The sequence below is a fragment of the Cetorhinus maximus genome, chromosome 9 (assembly GCF_964194155.1).
Source record: "Cetorhinus maximus chromosome 9, sCetMax3.hap1.1, whole genome shotgun sequence".
NCBI lineage: Eukaryota > Metazoa > Chordata > Chondrichthyes > Lamniformes > Cetorhinidae > Cetorhinus > Cetorhinus maximus.
In genome coordinates, this window is record NC_135887.1 from 20,498,934 (window position 1) to 20,517,978 (window position 19,045).

Sequence of the window (19,045 nt, forward strand, 5' to 3'; positions counted from 1 at the left end):
TCCATTGGCTTTTAACACAACTTTAGTTACTGGAGCAGCATGTCTTCAGAGTGGCTAGAGGCTTTTCCCAAGTCTTGTTTACACAGTGTACCTTTTCATATTTTCCACACCCGACATAGTCTTCCATCCTTCTTTATATATGTTTCTCTCTCTTTTATGTGTAAAATCCCATTGTTCTATATGGGCCGAATTTTGCCCTTGGGTTCACCCAGCGTGAAATGCGAGCGGCAGCGCTGAACGAGTGGGCTGAGTGTGAACTTCAAGCAAGCGAGACGAAGGGATATAAAAAAAAATGTAGTGAAGCATGTCCCCTCATGTGACTTTGACATATGAGCAGAGACATGTTATTAATGAAAAATTAAAGTTTTATTTTATTTTTATTTGCTTTTTGGAAACCTCATCCCACCTGTGGATGAGGTTTCCAAAAAAATGCAAAGGCCGTTTGACCTTTTCGTCTGCCCACCAACCGTTAGGTTGGACGGGCAGTGAAAATTTTAATTTAATTGAATTCTTATTGTCCTTAACAGGCCTTTTAATTGTCAGCAGGCGCGCTGCTGGCTCCGGCGTGCGCCCGCTGACCAAACTATCGTGTGATTGTGCTTTGATGTCTGCACGCTTGGCCGACGTCAACACGCGTCATTTCACACTCAAGCTGGCTGGGTACACACCCACCCACCGAGCGGAAATTTCTGCCCTATATCTTTGGAAATTTACTTATCCCATAATATAAAAATCCTTTCATGTTGTCAATATGGCCTTTTCCTTTTGGGAAAAATAAATGTATTGCCTAACTTGTTAGCTGTAAACATTATATCGTCCCTTTGAAAATCAAACAATCCCTTCACTTATCTTAAAAATGCAAATTTCCATCACACCCTATCTGTGGAATCCTCATCCTAGTTTATCCATCTCCACTTCAAAAGTCTGTTTTACCTACTCTTTTATAATTTCAATCTTAGTCCAAGCGTCTCTAGTCTTAATCAAATCAGTCACACAGACAGAACCATCCACACTTTCACCCATAAGCCTGCAATAATATTATGAAAAATCAGATAGTTTTGTCACACTGGTGAACTGGGAAAGTTGCTCTCGAACAAACAGCTTGAAACACTTAAGAACTGAAGAAATGTTAAATTGCAAAACTGGCAGTCTTGATACTATAAAGTGTTCAAAAGATGGTAGCTTTAAGTTCCTTGGTAAACTGTAACATTTTGTCCCATTGTCTTAACAGAAGTTTCAACAATCAGACAGATTGTTACCGTTCATTTAAGAACATAAATTTCTTACTATTTCCCGCTTGGAATTTTTAAAAAAACACATTGAAAGTATAATAAGCAAAAATAACTGCTAATTTTTAACAAAACAGATCAATAATATGAGAAGAGATTATTGAAAATACCTAGGTGTTGTGGTCTGGAGTGGTTACACCCGTAGGATTTTGGATGTTGCACCCATGTTTAGAAGGGAAAAGCCATCCTGGACCAATTGTGTATGCTTCCTGCCAGGACTTGTCATGGAATAGCATTGGCTGCAAGTTGTGGTTTTGAGGGAGAAAGAAGAAATAGATGCATTGAACTTAAAAATGCAAGCAATGTACCAAATAGCCCACAAACTCATTGATCACAGCCAGCAAAGCACAAGGGCAAGGGTTGCATTTGTGAGCACGTCATTTAAATGGTAAAATTATGAGTCATGAGCTTTTTGCAAAGGGAAGGTCAGATATCCAAGATTTCTCTTGTGTATCACCAAACAGCCAGATGTAGTTCTGCTTATTTCCTAGTAATGTTTGTTTAATGGAGATGAATACATGTGACATTGGTAGATCTGCTGCTGCTGACAGATGTTTAGAGGTGAAGACCATTGAAATTGTGAGCCCTATTTCGATTTAAGCTGGATAGCTGAGAGAAAATCTGGTCATTTTACCGGGATCGTAAATTATCAATTCACTGTTGCAGTTTAAGAGCTAAAATAACTGAATAGCTAACCTGAGTCTAGAAGATGTTCTGCATTGCCAGGTTAAGCCATTAAAAGGTTTGATTACTGGGATACCGTTTCCAAGAAAAAGCTGTTGTAACTTTTCTCCTCCCAAAATAGTTTGCTTCTAGATAAACTATTAAAAATACTAATGCTTTTTTTTCCTCCCCCCGCCACAAATCAAGTTTTTATTTAGCAGAAATCTCAATGGCTTTGGGGCACTTACATCAGAAGGGTATTATCTACCGAGACTTGAAGCCAGAAAACATCATGCTCAATCATCAAGGTAAATATAAACTCAGCAATTTGGGTGCAATGAGCTGAGTGCAGCTGTGGCTGCTGGAGAAACTTTATTATTTTTATGTACGCTACATTTCAAATCAAATTTTGGGCATTTATTTTTCTTTTGTAATGAAATTGTGCTTGGGAATTTTATAGGAATTGGTTAAATCTGTTTTCATGTAAATTTGATAGGCAAATTACAAAGATCAAATTTTTACCCACACCCCATTTATTAATTTAATAGACATCAGTCGCTGCATTTAAAGTTGATTTAAAACACAGGTTATTTGTTTTTTCTCAACTGCTTGCATTATAAAAGAATTCCAGCATACTTAAATTTTAGTCTAATAATTCTAACTCTTAGAGATTGCAATAACATTTTAATTCCCAAAATCTCAGACATTCCTGCAAAAACGTATCATCTTTGATTTGGTACATTTCTGCTCCTGTAATTAGTGTTTAAAAAGCTATATAAATGTTGTATAATGGAAAACCTAGTAGTGTAGTACATTTGAAACTGTGTACCATGCCACACCTGGCCAGATAACACTGGTCAAAATCTGTAATCTGCCTCTTGGATGTGCTTGCAAAAGTTGTCCCCTGGTACCTCACCCATCTGGTTTCTCAATGCGGGAGCTTCAGTAGAATTTGCTAGTCAACCAAACACTGGGTGCACCATTTCACAGCTCCACCATGTCCTTGGTCATTTCAGTCGCTGAATAGCAATCAGGAGTGGGAACCAGGAAGTTGTATTTAATCCCTTTCACCCTAATCAAATGCAGAGACATTGAGGCTACTGCTCCCCTAGCTGAAATAAGCTAACTCTGGGCAGGCCATTGTTGAGGACTTTCAATCTTCTCTGTGGCTTAGCTACTTCACCTGCTGAACCACGGGGGATCCTAAACAGAGATTTTCTCACTGTTCTGGTGGATTTTATAGAAAACATTTGCATAATGTTTTACTGAAGTTCCAGTAGCGGTGTGGCGCACAGCGAACAGGATACAGATTTGTTTCTGTGATTTCCTGTACGATCTCAGTTGCCCAGGAGGATGCCAAAAATCAAGTATATCTTTCCAAACTTCCATTTTGAGATCAGCAGTGTCCTGAGTGCAGGTCATTTGACTACCCACTTATCTGAGTAGTAGAGTATGATTGATCTATATTGGTTTAAAAACTTTCAGTGACCATCTCATATCTGTGCTGGCACCAAGAATGCACAGTTTGGCATTTTCTTCTGTGTTAACTCTTGGCAGCTCCAACCTCCATTGAGGACCTTTTTGCATCAAATAGTTCAGTGCAATACATAATTGCAGAAGTTGACCTTAATTGTTGGCCTTAGGAAGTAATTGATTTTTTGTATTCCTTTGATTTGTGTGCATTTATACAGTTAGGTTATTTTCAGTGTCCAGTGCCAAAACTGGAACATAAAGCTGTCAATAGAGGCTAATATATGAGATTTTCCCCAAGAGTTGATTTTACTTCACACCTACCACCAATACAAAGTCTGCCTTTCTTATTAAACTTTTTATTTAAAAAAACTTTGTAATTGAGAGCGCCTGCTATGAATGCTTTGGTTTAAATTGTTTTAGAGTGCTGACTGGACAGTTGTTAGAAATGCATGGAGCTGTACTGACTCTTTTTAATTCAATATAATGCAAGTGAAGAGTGTGACCACAGCTTCATACTTGCACAGCCTCTGATATGATGGAAGATGTAGCATAATATCAAGTAAGTTGATTGCAACAGCCTCACCTCTAGCCTCCTGAGCTGCACCTCTATTGATGTACAACTCTTGGCCTGCATAACTCATGTAGAAAGTTGTGTGCCACAGAGGAGATTTACAATGAAGGGAGTGTTTTGATATGAAGATGGACACTTGCCACTTTCACAAATGTTTGCATGGAGATCTGACAAAAGATTGTAGGGCACTGATTGAGTATAGCTCAACTCAAACTGGTTAGCCTGTGAAGTTGATATTTGGTTCTTTTTGGTTTTGACTTATCACTTTGCCTTTGCCTGAAGAGGTTAGCTTTTGGTCGTGGCTAAAATTCAATATTTTTGCAAAAGTGGTCCCACTCCATGTGACACCTAAAGAGAATGTGTAGTAAAACAGTAATATTGAGTGTTAACATTTATTCATTGACCGTGTCTACTTCGCCCCCAATGCACATGCGCACTTTATCTATCTATCATTGATTCACCGGGGTGATGTCGGGGATGTGAAACTGAGAAGAGACTTGAGATATTAGGGCTATTTCTTTTGGAGTATAAAAGGCTATGAAGATTTATTGGAGGTTTAAAAAATTATGAAGAATTTTGATAGTGAGTTGGGGAAGACAATTTACTCTTGGAGTTAGTGAGGAGGGTCACCAATTTAAGAGTGAGGAGAGAAGTTGGAGCAATTATTTACTTACATTGTGGATTGTTAGAACATGATGTGCATCTCTAGCAGGAGTGGCTAGGACAGTGACCATTGCACCTTTTAAGGGAAAATGGAATAAAGATTTGAATCAAATTGAGGTACAGGGCTATGGAGAGAAACTGTGTAAATGAGATTAGTTTTGGATTGTTCTAGCAAATAGATATAGTGATGGCCTTGTACCACTTATTTATTGTAAACTTCTGTGATTTTACTCAAGTGTGCGCTTTCTGTGGAAACAGAAATGTTGTATCATTATTTCTGCATCTGTATAGGTTGAAGTTAAGTTTCCCATTTACCTAAATTTCACTTGCCTTTCAGTCCTCCCAGCCCACGATTTGCATTTCCAAGGTAGGTGACACTGTAATGTCTGCTTTTACATTGGTTTTCTTCCCCTAGTGCAATTGACTCCAGTCTTTGCTATATCCTCAAACTTGCACACCACATCTACCAATACTGCACAATATCCCTCCTGCCACCTGCAAACTCAAGGGCATCTTTGGGTTGTAAACTTGGCTGGATCCCTCCTTCAACTGCCACCCCAAAAATGGGGCCTCTTTCTCTGCCTTCAACCACCTCTGGCCTGAAAAGAATGTGCTGTTAAGTAGCCCTACCCCTGAGTAAGCTGTATATCTCCCACTGTGAATAAAAAACATAGGGCATGATAGGGTGGAGAATAAACTATTAAAGAAGTTAGAGGAGAAAAGAATTAGGTAGAGAAGCAAAAATTGCAGAATCAGAAGAAAGGCGCAGCAACATGAAGCTGACAGCATATCCTGCAACTTGCTTTGAACAAGACCACTAGATCCTCTAATTAGAATAATAAAAATACAATAAATATCATATCACACTTTGTAAAGATGCAAATTAATATTAACATGCTGGCTTACTTCTGATTTGAAGCCTGAAACCAAATAGCTCATTTCCATCTCCAGAGTTCTCTGATCTAATCTCTAATTATTTTTGTGTATCATTTTATTCACTGGAAGGAATACCATTAGAAATGTATTTCTTATGTAATCTCTCCTGTTTTGGGGTCTGATTTAACATAATCCAGTTAAATGTATATAGTTGTGTTGCTAAAGTTTTGCGATTTCTTTTCCCTGTATTTCAGATCCTCTCATATATTCCGATTAACTGCATAACTCTTTCCAAAATTTGAAATTGTTAAAAGCACAATTGTTAATCTTCATGAAGAAACCTGGCTTATGTTGGAAAGTGTCAAAACTCACCAATTACAGCATAAAACATTTAAAAAAAATTAAAGTTTAAAAACCAAATCTTGAAACTTCTAACTTACTCTAATGGGCAATTGCACAACTTAGTATAACATTAAGGACTCTGTTCTGATTCAATTTCTATTCTAAGTTAGTTGATAAGAGGTGAAGTGCTACATTTAGTCACAGGAAAGAATCAGCCAGGGGTTCTACTTTTGTTAGATATCCATGAACCCTGCTGGAAAGTGTGAGTGCATGCATGTCAAATAAGAGCAAGATTGGACTCCTTTGCAGTGCCCTCCGAGGTGTCTGATGACATTTGCCAGATAGGATTATGTGAATATGGTCTTGGTTTCCAAGGAATTGTAGCCCAACAAGAATTGGTACTTTTCAGGAGAAACAATGAGCAGAAAGTATAAATAACCAATACTGAGGTGAGATTACAATGTTGTTATTCAGTTTATGGGTTCAGATGACACTGGTTATTGGCCAACTGTGCTATACGTTTAGAATTAAGCACAAATTGGCAGCCTGAGGTCAACTGGTTGCCTGGTGTTTCTTGAATTGTTTGAACCCTGTGGCCAGTTTGCTGCCTTGTAATCCCTCAAGGACACTCTCCTGCATGTACTGCAGTCACCTTATATTTGCTTTTTGTTTCAGGGCATGTTAAACTGACGGATTTTGGACTATGTAAAGAATCTATTCATGATGGTGCAGTGACCCATACTTTTTGTGGCACAATTGAGTACATGTGAGTCCTTTTTGAAAAATAATATCGTTTGGAAATATAGTGACTACAGAGAATACCATTAATGTTGAGACCTATTTTGTTAAGAATTTGACTCCTTTGTTCCTGATAATCATATCTGTGACTGGATTATAAAGAACCTAAGTTAAATGGAGTCTATTTGAGCTTATTTAGTAACCTGAATTTGCCCTGTTTTCCCATTTTTCTTTAATGTTAGCTAGGATGATTAGTTGGACATCTTGATGTGTCTCTCCCCAAACCTCTGCTTTCGTGGTCAATCTTATGACTAGAAATTTGTGCAAGAGAGAATGGTCACTTGTTGGCTTTTCCCAATTGCAAGGTTAAGATTGGAAAAATATTTGTCAAACTGCAGGCAAAGTGTCACACTTTAACCAGACCACATTGCAGCATGTTAGAATTCCAATGAAATTCTGTGTCCTTTCAGCTTTGAAAAGTTAATGTGCCTCATGAAGGAATTGGTATAATTCATTCATTCTTTTATACACTGTGAGACCTTAAACCAATGCCTATCTGCCTCTTCTGCCAGTTACAAAAAAATCCCATGGCAATAACATCATGTTAACCTGACTGACATTCTTCCCTGGTCAAAACATCAGGGCGTCATTAATTGATCGTTGATCCCGCTGCTAAGTGTAAAAAGCTGCTGTTAATATAAATGTGACTTCAGTTGGGGATATTGTGAAGTGCTTTGGGAACTTAAGACGCATAAAAAGATGTAAAATAAATATAAATTCTTTCTGATCTTAAGGACTACTTAAAACTAAGCAAAATGAAGATTTCATTTTAATACCACAGATAACGTGCACATTAATATTTCAATTCCTTATCTATTAGAAAGTGTTTTTTTGGTATTTTCCCATCTTTCCTCCCACTTTGACGCTATTTTCTGCCAAAAAGTTAGGATTGTCCAAGCTGCAACATCCACATTGGCAAGGCCAACACCACTCTTTAGTCAGCTTGTTTGACACCGCCTTGTATGATGTAAATGACTCTACGATTCTATGATGTGCATGAATGATGATGTGAGGTCCACTGCATTATACCACCCTCTCGCCACTTTGGAGAAACCCTTCCTTTAGAAGAAATTCCAGGTCAAAATGAGATACAACTGGAGTCCAGTGTTGTAGCAGTGGAGTTCTCAAGGTTCCTCAAAATAGTACAATTTACATTCTTCTGATAGAAAAGCCTATGAAGACTTGCTCCCCCACCCCCGCTGTTTCAATGTAATGCTGTAGCATATGGAACAGACCTGAATAGAAATGAGATCCCCCTGTTCCTTTCCTCCTCACAGGGCACCTGAAATTTTGATGAGAAGCGGACACAATCGTGCTGTGGACTGGTGGAGTTTAGGAGCCCTAATGTACGACATGCTGACTGGAGCAGTAGGTGCACAGTTTAAAAACTGCATGCTTTTGACCCTTTCACAGTGTCTAGTGCCTCACTCCATTTTGGAAGACATAAAAGCTTATGGTGTAGGCGGTAACATATTAGCATAGATAGAAGATTGGCTGGCTGGGAGATAACAGAGTATGCATAAATGGGTCATTTTCTGATTGGCAGGATGTGACAAGCAGAGTCCTGCAGTGGTCTGTGCTGGGGCCTCAACATTTTACAATTTATATCAATGACTTAGATGAGGGCAGTGATGGCATCGTAGCTAAATTTGCAGATAACACAAAGGTAGGAAAATATGTTGTGAAGAAGACGTAAGGAGGTTGCAGACAGATGTGGATAGGTTGAGTGAGTGGGCAAAAATCTGGTAGATGGAGTATAATGCGGGAAAATGCGAAGTTGGCAGGAAGAATAAAAAAGCAGAGTGTTATTTAAATGGAGAACAACTGCAGAATTCCGAGGTGCAGAGGAATTTGGGTGTTCTCGTGCACGAGCCACATAAAGTTAGTATGCAGATATAACAAGTAATTAAGAATGGTAATGGAATGCTATTCTTCATTACGAGAGGAATTGAACATAAAAGTAAGGGTGTTATGCTTCAGTTATACAGGGCATTGGTGAGACCACATCTCAAATACTATGTGCAGTTTTGGTCTCCTTATTTAATGAAGGATGTTAATGCATTAGAGGCAGTTCAGAGGAGATTTCCTAGATTGATACCTGGAATGAGTGGGTTGTTTTAAGAGGAATGGTTAGACAGACTGGGCTTGTTTCCTCCTGGAGTTTAGAAGAGTGAGGGGTGACTTGATTGAAGTATACAAGAGCCTGAATGGTCTTGACAAGGTGGAGGTGGCAATTATGTTTCCTCCTGTGAGTGAGTCCAGAACCAGAGGGCACTGTTTTAAAATTAGAGGTTGCCCTTTTATGACAGAGATGAGGAGAAATTTTCTGAGGGTTGTGCGACTTTGAAACTCTCTACCTCAGGTGGTGGAGATGGGGTCATTGAATATCTTTAAGACGGAGGTAGATAGATTCTTGTTAGGCAAGGGAATCAAAGGTTATCAGGGTAGATGGGAATGTGGAATTAGTAATACAAACAGATCAGCCCTGATCTTATTGAACAGCAAAGCAGGCTCGACGGGCCGAATAGTCTACTTCTCCTATTTCATATGTTCGTAAAACAATAAATCATTGTCACTCGAATCCATTGGATAGACTGGCCAAGTTGCTGTGTTGTGATGAGAAATTTGGTTACTATTTATGTTTAGAAATATTTGTCCACAAGGCCTCAATTGGGCAAAATACCCAGTGGCAATTCGGCATTAGATATCAATAATGTGATCTAAAATATGATGGAGAAGCTGGTTGGGGGTGAGTGGCACAGTAAATCTTACCATGGTGATTCAGTAGAGTTTGAATCTCTTGCCCCATTCACTTGCACATATCTCAGATGATATCAGGACTTGGATGTGATGACTTAGGATTTATGTAACAATGAAGCATTGTGCAAATAATTCTTTACAAATCTACAAACTTATGAAATTCAAACAGGAAAAACAATTAAGCAAGCAACATAAGCAGTAATAGCTGCCCTGGGCTTCATGGGCCACAAGTGACTTGCAGCGTATAGTTTTAACTTCGCTGCCATGCCTGACCAGTGGTTGATGTTGACACTAGGTGCCAGTCATATAATAAGATAAAAGCAGAAAACTGCAGATGCTGGAAATCCAAAACAAAAACAAAAATAACTGGAAAAACTCAGCAGGTCTGGCAGCATCTGCGGAGAGGGACACAGTTAACGTTTCGAGTCCAAATGACCCTTCCACAGAACTAAGTAAAAATAGAAGAGAGGTGAAATATAAGCTGGTTTAAGGGGAGAGTGGGACAAGTAGAGCTGGATAGAGGGCCAGTGATAGGTGGAGATAACCAAAAGATTTCACAGACAAAAGGACAAAGAGGTGTAACAATTGTTCAACAATTTTCAACAATTTTAGATCATGAACTCTCTCCTCCATTCCCACCCCCTTTCTGATCCCCCCCACTTTTTTTCCCCAATAATTTATATAGATTTTTCTTTTCCCACCTATTTCCATTATGTTTAAATGTATCCAAATGTGTCCATTGTTTTATCTCTACCTTTTAGCCTTTTTCGATTCCTTCACCCCACCCCCACTAGGGCTATCTGTACCTTGCTTGTCCTGCTTTCTACCCTTAATTAGCACATTCTTTAGATAATATCACCACTTTCAACACCTCTTTGTCCTTTTGTCTGTGACATCTTTTGGTTATCTCCACCTATCACTGGCCCTCTATCCAGCTCTACTTGTCCCACCCACCCCTTAAACCAGCTTATATTTCACCTCTCTTCTATTTTTACTTAGTTCTGTTGAAGGGTCATTCGGACTCGAAATGTTAACTGTCTCCCTCTCCGCAGATGCTGCCAGACCTGCTGAGTTTTTCCAGGTATTTTTGTTTTTGTTCCAGTCATATAATCCTGTTTCTGGACAGGGCTGATGTTTCATGTTTTGGCTATGGTAATTGTAAATGAAGAAAAGAATGTCACATCAGCATTGCATCCTTTTTAAGAAGTTGTACTTGCACCTTGAGAAATGCAGATATTTTTAGGCTTTTTTCTAGGTTCCATTCTCAACCCCGATGTTCTTTTCCTTTTGTGATGGCTATTCAAAATGTTCTGAAATAGTCTGGCTCCCATTGCTGTAGCTAAATTTAAAATAGCCAATCTTTTTTTTCCCCTAACCTTCCTAAAGTGCAAGTTAAATCCTTTGGTCCGCAGGATTAGTTGATCTGTTTTGTCTTTGCTTTATGATTTTTTTTAAATCATCCTCACGCAGCCTTGATTTTATTTAATTTGCTGTTAAAGATTGCAGTCCAGACGTAAACTGAAGCCCCATAACAAAGACACAGCAATCATCACATGCACTAACACCCTCTCCAGTTAAACAAGAATTGAATTCTCTCACTTTGGGAATGCAGTTAATGAGAGGTATAGTGTGACCAAATTTGCCATCTTTAAGTTGTATGGCATAGTCTGCTACTTAGTTGTCACTGCTCTATTTACAGTTAGAGTATTGAAAAGATAGTCATTGAAGAGATATAGCAAAAGTTCAGTAGAATGATACCAAGAATGCAAGTTTGCCTTGAATGCTCAAAAATTTGGACATATTGTATTGGAGAATAGGAAGTTTAATTGGGAACAAATGATTTTAAAATGGTGCAAGGTTTTGCTGGTAAATAAATAGTGGGATTGTTTCCATGGATACGTGGATTGGCGAGAAAGGGGCATAAATTCAAGATTATCACTAGTGGATTAAAGGAGGATTCAATTGTATTCATCCTGCCCATAAATGATCTCTCTTGCCCTTCTATTACCATCCATTATTCTAAAGTTTTGTCCTGATACCAATCACAGCTTTGCTTTTGATCAGCCAGAGTTTCAGTGTCTTCAGACAAAGAAGGGGCAACAGTTTCCAAATGCCAAGAGTAATGATTAACATCTTTTTGCTTTATTCATTTTCTCTTCCAGAAAAAATTTCTGTGGAAATAATGCATAATGGTTGGTTTGAAATAATTATTGGGGCCAGTGGTGAGAGAACTGAATTATTATTCATAAAGGCATGGTTATAAACCCAGTGAAGATTCAGTGTCAACTGCTTAATTCACTTCCTTGGACTGTAGGGTTTGGTAAAACCTGGAAACCATTTTATTTTCTCCTGTCGCTCCCAGGTTGTAGCCAAAGTGCCATTAGTCATTTCCCTTTGAGACAGTGCTGCCTGAAATGGCCAGGAAGTTGCATTTTTTAACACTGAGAAGATTAACTAAAAATAGATAAATACTGATAAGGGAGGAAGGTTAACTGGTTTACTCCTACCTTTGTGATCATGTGTCCTTGTTTATTTTTTAACTTGAGGTTCCTTTGATTCCTCAACTCCGGGGAGCCAATGGAAGATTCTTTGGTTATTCCTTCTGCCTTAGAACTCATAAATAAGAGTATGGCTGATCATGATTCTTGCAAGTACTTTGAGCTGATATTTTTCTCCCCTACTCCCATTTTCTTTAATTTTTTTGCAAGAAAGTGCTGACTCTTTCTAGGATCTGATTCAGCAGTACTGACAGCCCCTGGTACATCTCTAGCTGGAAGTTCTTTGTGACCAGTGAATATTGGGAGGATTATTTGGCATGAGGAGCAGAGCAATCAAACCCATTTTGTCCTCATCTGAAGTTCAGATGTGTGGGCCACTGAATAATACCCAGGAGTGGCATCGATGATCATGTTTTTCCCTTGACTCTTAACTAAGAGAGCTTTTAAAGACAAAATAAACGAGATTCTTGCATTTTATATATAAACATACAAAATCAGAGCAGAAGTAGACCTTTCGGTCCCTCGAGCCTGCTCCCCTATTCAATAGATAAGGGTTGATCTTGTGTTTCAAATTCCACATTCCCATCTACCCTTGGTAACCTTTGACCCCTTACCTAACAATCGAGCTACCTCCGCCTTAAAAATATTCAGTGACCCTGCCTCCACCACCTTCTGAGGCAGTGTGTTCCAAAGTTAAATACCCAGGAGTGGCATTGATGATCATGTTTTTCCCTTGACTCTTAACTAAGAGAGTTTTTAAAGACAAAATAAACGAGATTCTTGCATTTTATATATAAACATACAAAATCAGAGCAGAAGTAGACCTTTCGGTCCCTCGAGCCTGCTCCCCTATTCAATAGATAAGGGTTGATCTTGTGTTTCAAATTCCACATTCCCATCTACCCTTGGTAACCTTTGACCCCTTACCTAACAATCGAGCTACCTCCGCCTTAAAAATATTCAGTGACCCTGCCTCCACCACCTTCTGAGGCAGTGTGTTCCAAAGTTGCACAACCCTCTTGAGAAAAGAAATTCTCCTCATCTCTGTCCTATAAGGGCATTCATCTAAGTCATTGATATAAATTGTAAAAAGTTGAGGCCCCAGCAGGACTCCACTTTTCGCATCCTACCAATCGGAAAAAAACCCATTTATGCGTACTCTGTTTTCTGCCAGCAAGTCAATCTTTTATCCATGCTAATATGTTACCTCCTACACCATGAGCTTTTGTTTTCCACGATAATCTTTGATGTGGAACCTTATCAAATGTCTTCTGGAAATCCCAAGTACAGTACGTTTCAGGCGCTTTCAAAAATTTCAAGATACTTCACACAATGAATTGCTTTAAAATATGCATCTCTACTTGGATGTGCATAGTAGTAGTAAATGTCTAAAGTTTCTTTGTCCCTAACCATCATCACATTGGAATCATCAGTAAAATATACCTATACAAAGTATCTATGAACAGAGCAGTTAATAAGTTTACGCCTAAGAAAACATTCTGTGGGTAAAACCTAAGATCATAAAATATAAAATATGTTTTGTTTGTGCTTAAGCTGTTTTCTTTGATTAAAAATTAGCAACATGAGGAATTTTGCAATACCTTAAAGTGTAATGTGATTTGACTTTTTAGCATTCCGTAGCTAGAAACATTTGTAAGCAAGTTTAAAATTTGGGTGAATTCTGTTTAATACTTCTGTAGCGTCTGTGCTGTAAAATAGCCTAATTGACTTCTGCAGTCTCCAATGTGTTTTATTCTCAAGCCTACACCAGTCTGTTGAATGGCGGTGGAGGGGACTGGAAGCAGAGTGAATCTAAGTGATTTAACTATCTAGTACACTTGAATGGCTCTTAGTGTCTTCCTGAAAAACAGGACGGACTGGGGCATAAATTGCTTCCCCATTTTTTTTTTGAGGTGGAGAATTGCATGATGAAGGAGGATAGGGAACAAAAATAAACTAGTAGCTCTGACAACATGAGAGGTGGTTATACACAAACAAATAATTTTCACCTTTTATGTTTAAAGCTTTAACCCAAGTATATCAATTGTTGATCGGAAATTCTTGGGACTCTTTCTTGACACTTAAAATTTCAGAGAGGTTTTTTTTTGAAACTTTGGTATGAGTTGATTGGTGTTTCCTCAATTTTGCTTAGCCTCCATTCACTGGGGAGAACAGGAAGAAGACAATTGACAAGATCCTGAAGTGTAAACTCAACCTGCCACCCTACCTCACACAGGAAGCCAGAGATCTTCTTAAAAAGGTATTCTGTCCAATTTCTTCCTACTGTAAGGTGGCTTGTAGTGAGGATAAATTGTTGACAGAAATGGTTACTGAGGGTATGGCAGATAAAGTGACCCCTGACATCTGGCTTTTATGACTGATTTGATCGGTTAAGATAGTCTTCTCCAGTCCTGTACTGTGTAATGTTGGGTGGAAAAGTGGGCCAAATGAGTACATTTGTAATGTATCCGGGGTAACTGTGGTTCCTTGAGGCTATGATCATATTGAATGGCGGAGCAGGCTCGAAGGGCTGAGTGGCCTATGTTTCTAGTTTTTTTGACCTGTGGAGTCGTGGTCGAATCTCCGTGTTGCCTGAATTTGAGTAAGGAGTATCCAATTAATGAGATCAAATTGCTTAAGAGCAGAGCTAAATGTTTCAAATGATCCACTCCCACTTTTCAATTCCCTTGGGAGCTGTTTGTCACCACGTCTTAAATATTATGTCAGTGTTCCTGTGCTCGTTGAGTAGAATGTCATAGGATCTCAAAACTGAACTCCTTGCCTTCCTGAGTCCTCGCTTTCTCATTCTTAGGATCGGTCAGCCTATTCTGCCATTCAGTTGGATCATTGGTGATCTGTATCTTAACTCCAGTTGCCCATCTTAGTTCCATTCCTCTAAGAATCACACGGGCTTTTGAATATCATTACTTATTTCTTCTCCCTATCCTCTAAACCACTAACCCTTCTGAAGTGTCCCAGTTGAAAGCTGATGTTCCATTACTCTTATCTCAAGGGCCACTCCATTATTTTTATTAATTAATGATGCCCTTTCAGGGTGTGACCAGAGGGTAGAATCGAAATGGGTCTTTTTAATGGAATTTCACCAAATTGAGAGAGAATCTGAAATGGCACTTTCACAAATTAAACCTTTGTGATTGATGTAAATGTAGGAACTTGAACTGTCCAGGCTTGGTGCACTGACTTTTGTTCCATCGAGACAATCCAGTTAAGATACCTAATAACACACAGTGGGTATGTTTTCACACTCCATGGTGAAGCATTAGGTTCAGCGTAGTGTTGGAAATCTTGAAATGTCCTGTCTCACACAATCTGGAACTTAGATAATGGGACTGCACCACTTTCATGAAGCTGATTTATTTCTTTGAACAAGTTTAGAAATTCAAACTGTCTAAAATCATTAACTTAGCTTTCAAATGAAGTAGAACATTGGTAAAGTTTGTGCTTTTGTCACTTATGTTCTGTTTTTAGCTGCTAAAAAGGAATGCTTCATCACGCCTCGGGGCTGGAGTTGGGGATGCAGCAGATGTCCAGGTATGTTTTCAGCAGAGACTTAAAATTCAGATTTAGTTAGCAGCTTCTTTGTCTCCTGGCATCCCTTAGCTCTCCAAATATGGTTTGACCTAAGACAAGAACTGACTTAAAGGAACTGGTAAGCTTCACCGGTCAGGGACTAGTGAATTAATAGCAGATATGCCATCCTTAGCCCTGATATTTCTGCAATTTTATTTCAGATGTGTTGAGTTTAAGATTGGCACAAAGGCCACTACTTTATACTTATCAAATTCTGAACTTGGTATGCAAATCAATTTTATCGACTGTTAATTCAATTTCTCTCCTATTTTCTGGCATAGTGCCCACTTCCAGTTAATTCCTTTATAAAGAATTAAATGTTTAAACAAATATTTCAGCGTGCATCAGAAAATGAAGTGAGGAAGAAAGAAGAGGGACTCTTTAACAATTCTTAAAATTTTCATTTTAATCTTGAAGAAAGATTATTTGGAAGCTCCTCTTGTATCACTTGGCATGATTAAGCCATTAGATGAAAGTGCCCCAGTTTCAATCCCTTCTCTGTGAAATGTTAGATGTACTGTAGTTGGGGTGATATGGTTGTTGTCAGAGGGGCAGGGCAAAAATTAAACCCACGTACCACTTGTGATTGCTATCCAGTCATGCATGAGAAAAAGTGGGAGATGCTTGTGGGGGAATGAAAGAATCATGCTGGGCTGTGCTGCACCTGTGATCAGTCAGCCTGTAACGTTCACTAGTTTGTATCTGAAGAATGGCCCCTCAAGCAATGTGGTGCACAGTGTGTGTGTATGTGTGGGGGTTTGATAGGGATGAGTGATAGGTTTTGATTAAGTAAATCAAGAAAAACTATTTTTACTGGTTGAGTTAGTAACTAGAGGCTATAAATGGAAGATTATTAAAAGAACAAAGATCAGAAGAACATTCTTTGTTCACAAGCTTTAAAAGACGTGGAATGCCCCACTACAAGCAATGGTGGCAGCAGAATAACAGCTTTTAAAAGGGAGGTGGATAAATACTTGAAAAGCAAGTTGTTGAATGGTATTGGAGAAAGCCAGGGGAATAGGTCTAATGGGTGGTTGTTTTGGGGAGACACACTGGACCACACAAGGAAGGAGTCTGGGGATGAGACTAATCTTTTCAGTTAGATGACTGACTGGAGTTAGAAGCCAAGTTATTTTTTCTCTCTTCCCCATAGCTTAAAGTCTTTGGTGACAGTTGTAGTATGTGTCCCCAATTCAGGCTAGGAATAAAACCTGGCGTTTCATATTTACTGTCTTTCTTCCTGTTTTGGGCTAACCCAGGCAATATACTGCAGTCAAGAAGTTAGATGAGTTAACTCTCCCAGAGTGGTATTTTTGTAATTAGTTGTTAATGAGTTAATGGCAGTGTCCCAAGTTGAAAGTCCATTACATTTACTATACCTTTCTTATGAGAGCTACCTGGTCTCTGCTGCATGTTTCCTTTAGACAATACATCTGAGGTTGACAATCCCTTAATTTAGAAGTGGAAGTGGCCTGCATATTACTACTTCAAGGAACAGCAAACTGCAACTTCACTAACACCATATGGCTTTAGTTTCTAAACAATTATCACAACCACCCAAGTATATTTTTGTACGTAGACTATCAAGTATAAATACAAAGAACATTGTGATGGCCCACGTGCTTTTGGGGGGGGAAAGTCTGCTTTATGATGGGGGTGATGATCCCTTTAAGAACTAGGTTTCTCTGAAATATTTCTGATCATGCACCGTGCTTCCAGTAAATGATCACGTGACCAACTTGCCTGGGAGATAATCAGTAGAAGAAAAATAATTCACCAGAAATTAATTATAGGGGTCTATAGGTTCTGTTGCAAGCAGGTTTAGTTTACAACAATCTGGCTGCAGGCAGGGAACTTTTCTCCCCAGCAGAGTTCATTTGAAATTCTGTGTGCTGGCTGAAAGAGTATATTTCTTGTTAACTGAAGGATGCCTAACACTGAGTTGAACTTCTAAGGATAGCCAAGCTGAGAAGCAAGAGATAGAGTTTTCAATGCAAGACTCCACAGTTAAAGAATGCTAGAACCAGGAGAATTCTGACCTGAGGTGGCTATGCTTAAGGCATTAGTGATGCCTGTGTTGAATGGGAAGTCTGACTGTGGGATGGGTTGGAGGAGATTTGAAGGGAAAGCCTTGCTGGAAGTAGCTGGAAAGCCTGAGAAATCTCAACCTTTATATGAATCCTCTAAGCAATACTCAGACCAAGTGGTTTATCTTCCAATCTTTGATAAGTGCAGTATCTGACTTGAGTTTTGGGGATGTAAGTCAAGTGGGTATAGAAGGAAATTGAAGTTAGTTCAGCTAAAGAAGAAGTAACTTTGTTCATTGCACTTTTAATACCTTTAACGTAACTGACTATTTAAGATAGTGTAGTTATTAATATTTGTGTTCTTTGATTTTTGTTTAGTAAAATTATTTAAACCATGAACCTTGTGGCCTCATTCTTTTAGTAAATACCTGGGTTTTAGGATTCTTTAAAAAAAAACCTTACTGGTCTCCTCCGTGATTATAGCAATATGTATTTATATAAGCACTGTATCATGTTCTCAGAATGTCCCAAGGTAAACTCAGTTCATTTTAATACAGGCACATCCTTTCTTCAGACACACAAACTGGGAGGATCTTCTGGCTCGGAAAGTTGAACCACCTTTCAAGCCATTTCTGGTAAGTGTAATCCTATCCCTTCCCTTGTTCTGTTTATCAGTGTTGACTCCTGGGGTGTAGATTCATGAGTGCCCCCAACACCACCTGGTTCTGAACTCATAATTTTTCTTGTGTGAGCCTACACAGTGAATGTCAGCTAACCATTTGGCCATTGTGGGGCATCACCGTTGAGCCTAATCATATTCTCATATGCATACTTTGATCAAGGGTTATTAAATAGCATTGGGAACAAAAAATTCTCCATTCTTTCTCCCTAAACCAGGTTAGGGAGGCTAATTATAATTCCTGTGTTCCTACTCTGGCTGAGAGCAGCTATGTCAACATAGACATTGCATCGAACTTGGGATCTTCTAGGTCTGCATGGGCTAGCTACATGTAGGTTTCTTGGGGAATTTGATAAATGTAAACTATTCTTTAACCAGGGGAGGAACAACTTAATAAAAAGTAAATTATGTTGTTACAATCAGGTGAGGTGGGGTCAAATGGCTCCCTTTGTTTCCCCCTCGTTATTTGACTGTAGTAGGTTTTTTTGAAAAGATATCTTGCCAGTTCAGTATTTAATTGTTTATGCAAACTGATCATAAAAGAACCAATCAGATAGGTTTTCTTGAATCATAAAGAAAGAGGTTAGCTTTATTGTACTTAACCCAATCTAATTCCAACTTTTGCAGACACACATGCACTCAAGTTTTCTCTCTCTCTCTCCTCTTTCTCTCTCTCTCTCTAAAACACACACACACACACACACACACACTAGAAGGATCGATTAATCAAATTAAAGTCCAGAGAAATAGCAAGTTGTATACAGCTCCTGGATTTTGGTAACCTGGTTGACTTCAGGATGATTTTGGTCCAGCTG

General features: G+C 38.8%; 1 protein-coding gene across 1 annotated transcript in view; it reads left to right on the top strand.

Moving 5' to 3' along the window:
* Window positions 1–19,045, top strand: part of LOC144684440 (ribosomal protein S6 kinase beta-1-like) — a 75,840-nt gene that overhangs the window by 38,100 nt on the left and 18,695 nt on the right. The window contains exons 7-12 of the mRNA XM_078548223.1: window positions 2,160–2,260; window positions 6,553–6,643; window positions 7,953–8,043; window positions 14,086–14,193; window positions 15,423–15,485; window positions 18,109–18,186. Coding sequence (XP_078404349.1) covers window positions 2,160–2,260; window positions 6,553–6,643; window positions 7,953–8,043; window positions 14,086–14,193; window positions 15,423–15,485; window positions 18,109–18,186 — 532 coding nt within the window. The remainder of the gene's footprint in view (window positions 1–2,159; window positions 2,261–6,552; window positions 6,644–7,952; window positions 8,044–14,085; window positions 14,194–15,422; window positions 15,486–18,108; window positions 18,187–19,045) is intronic.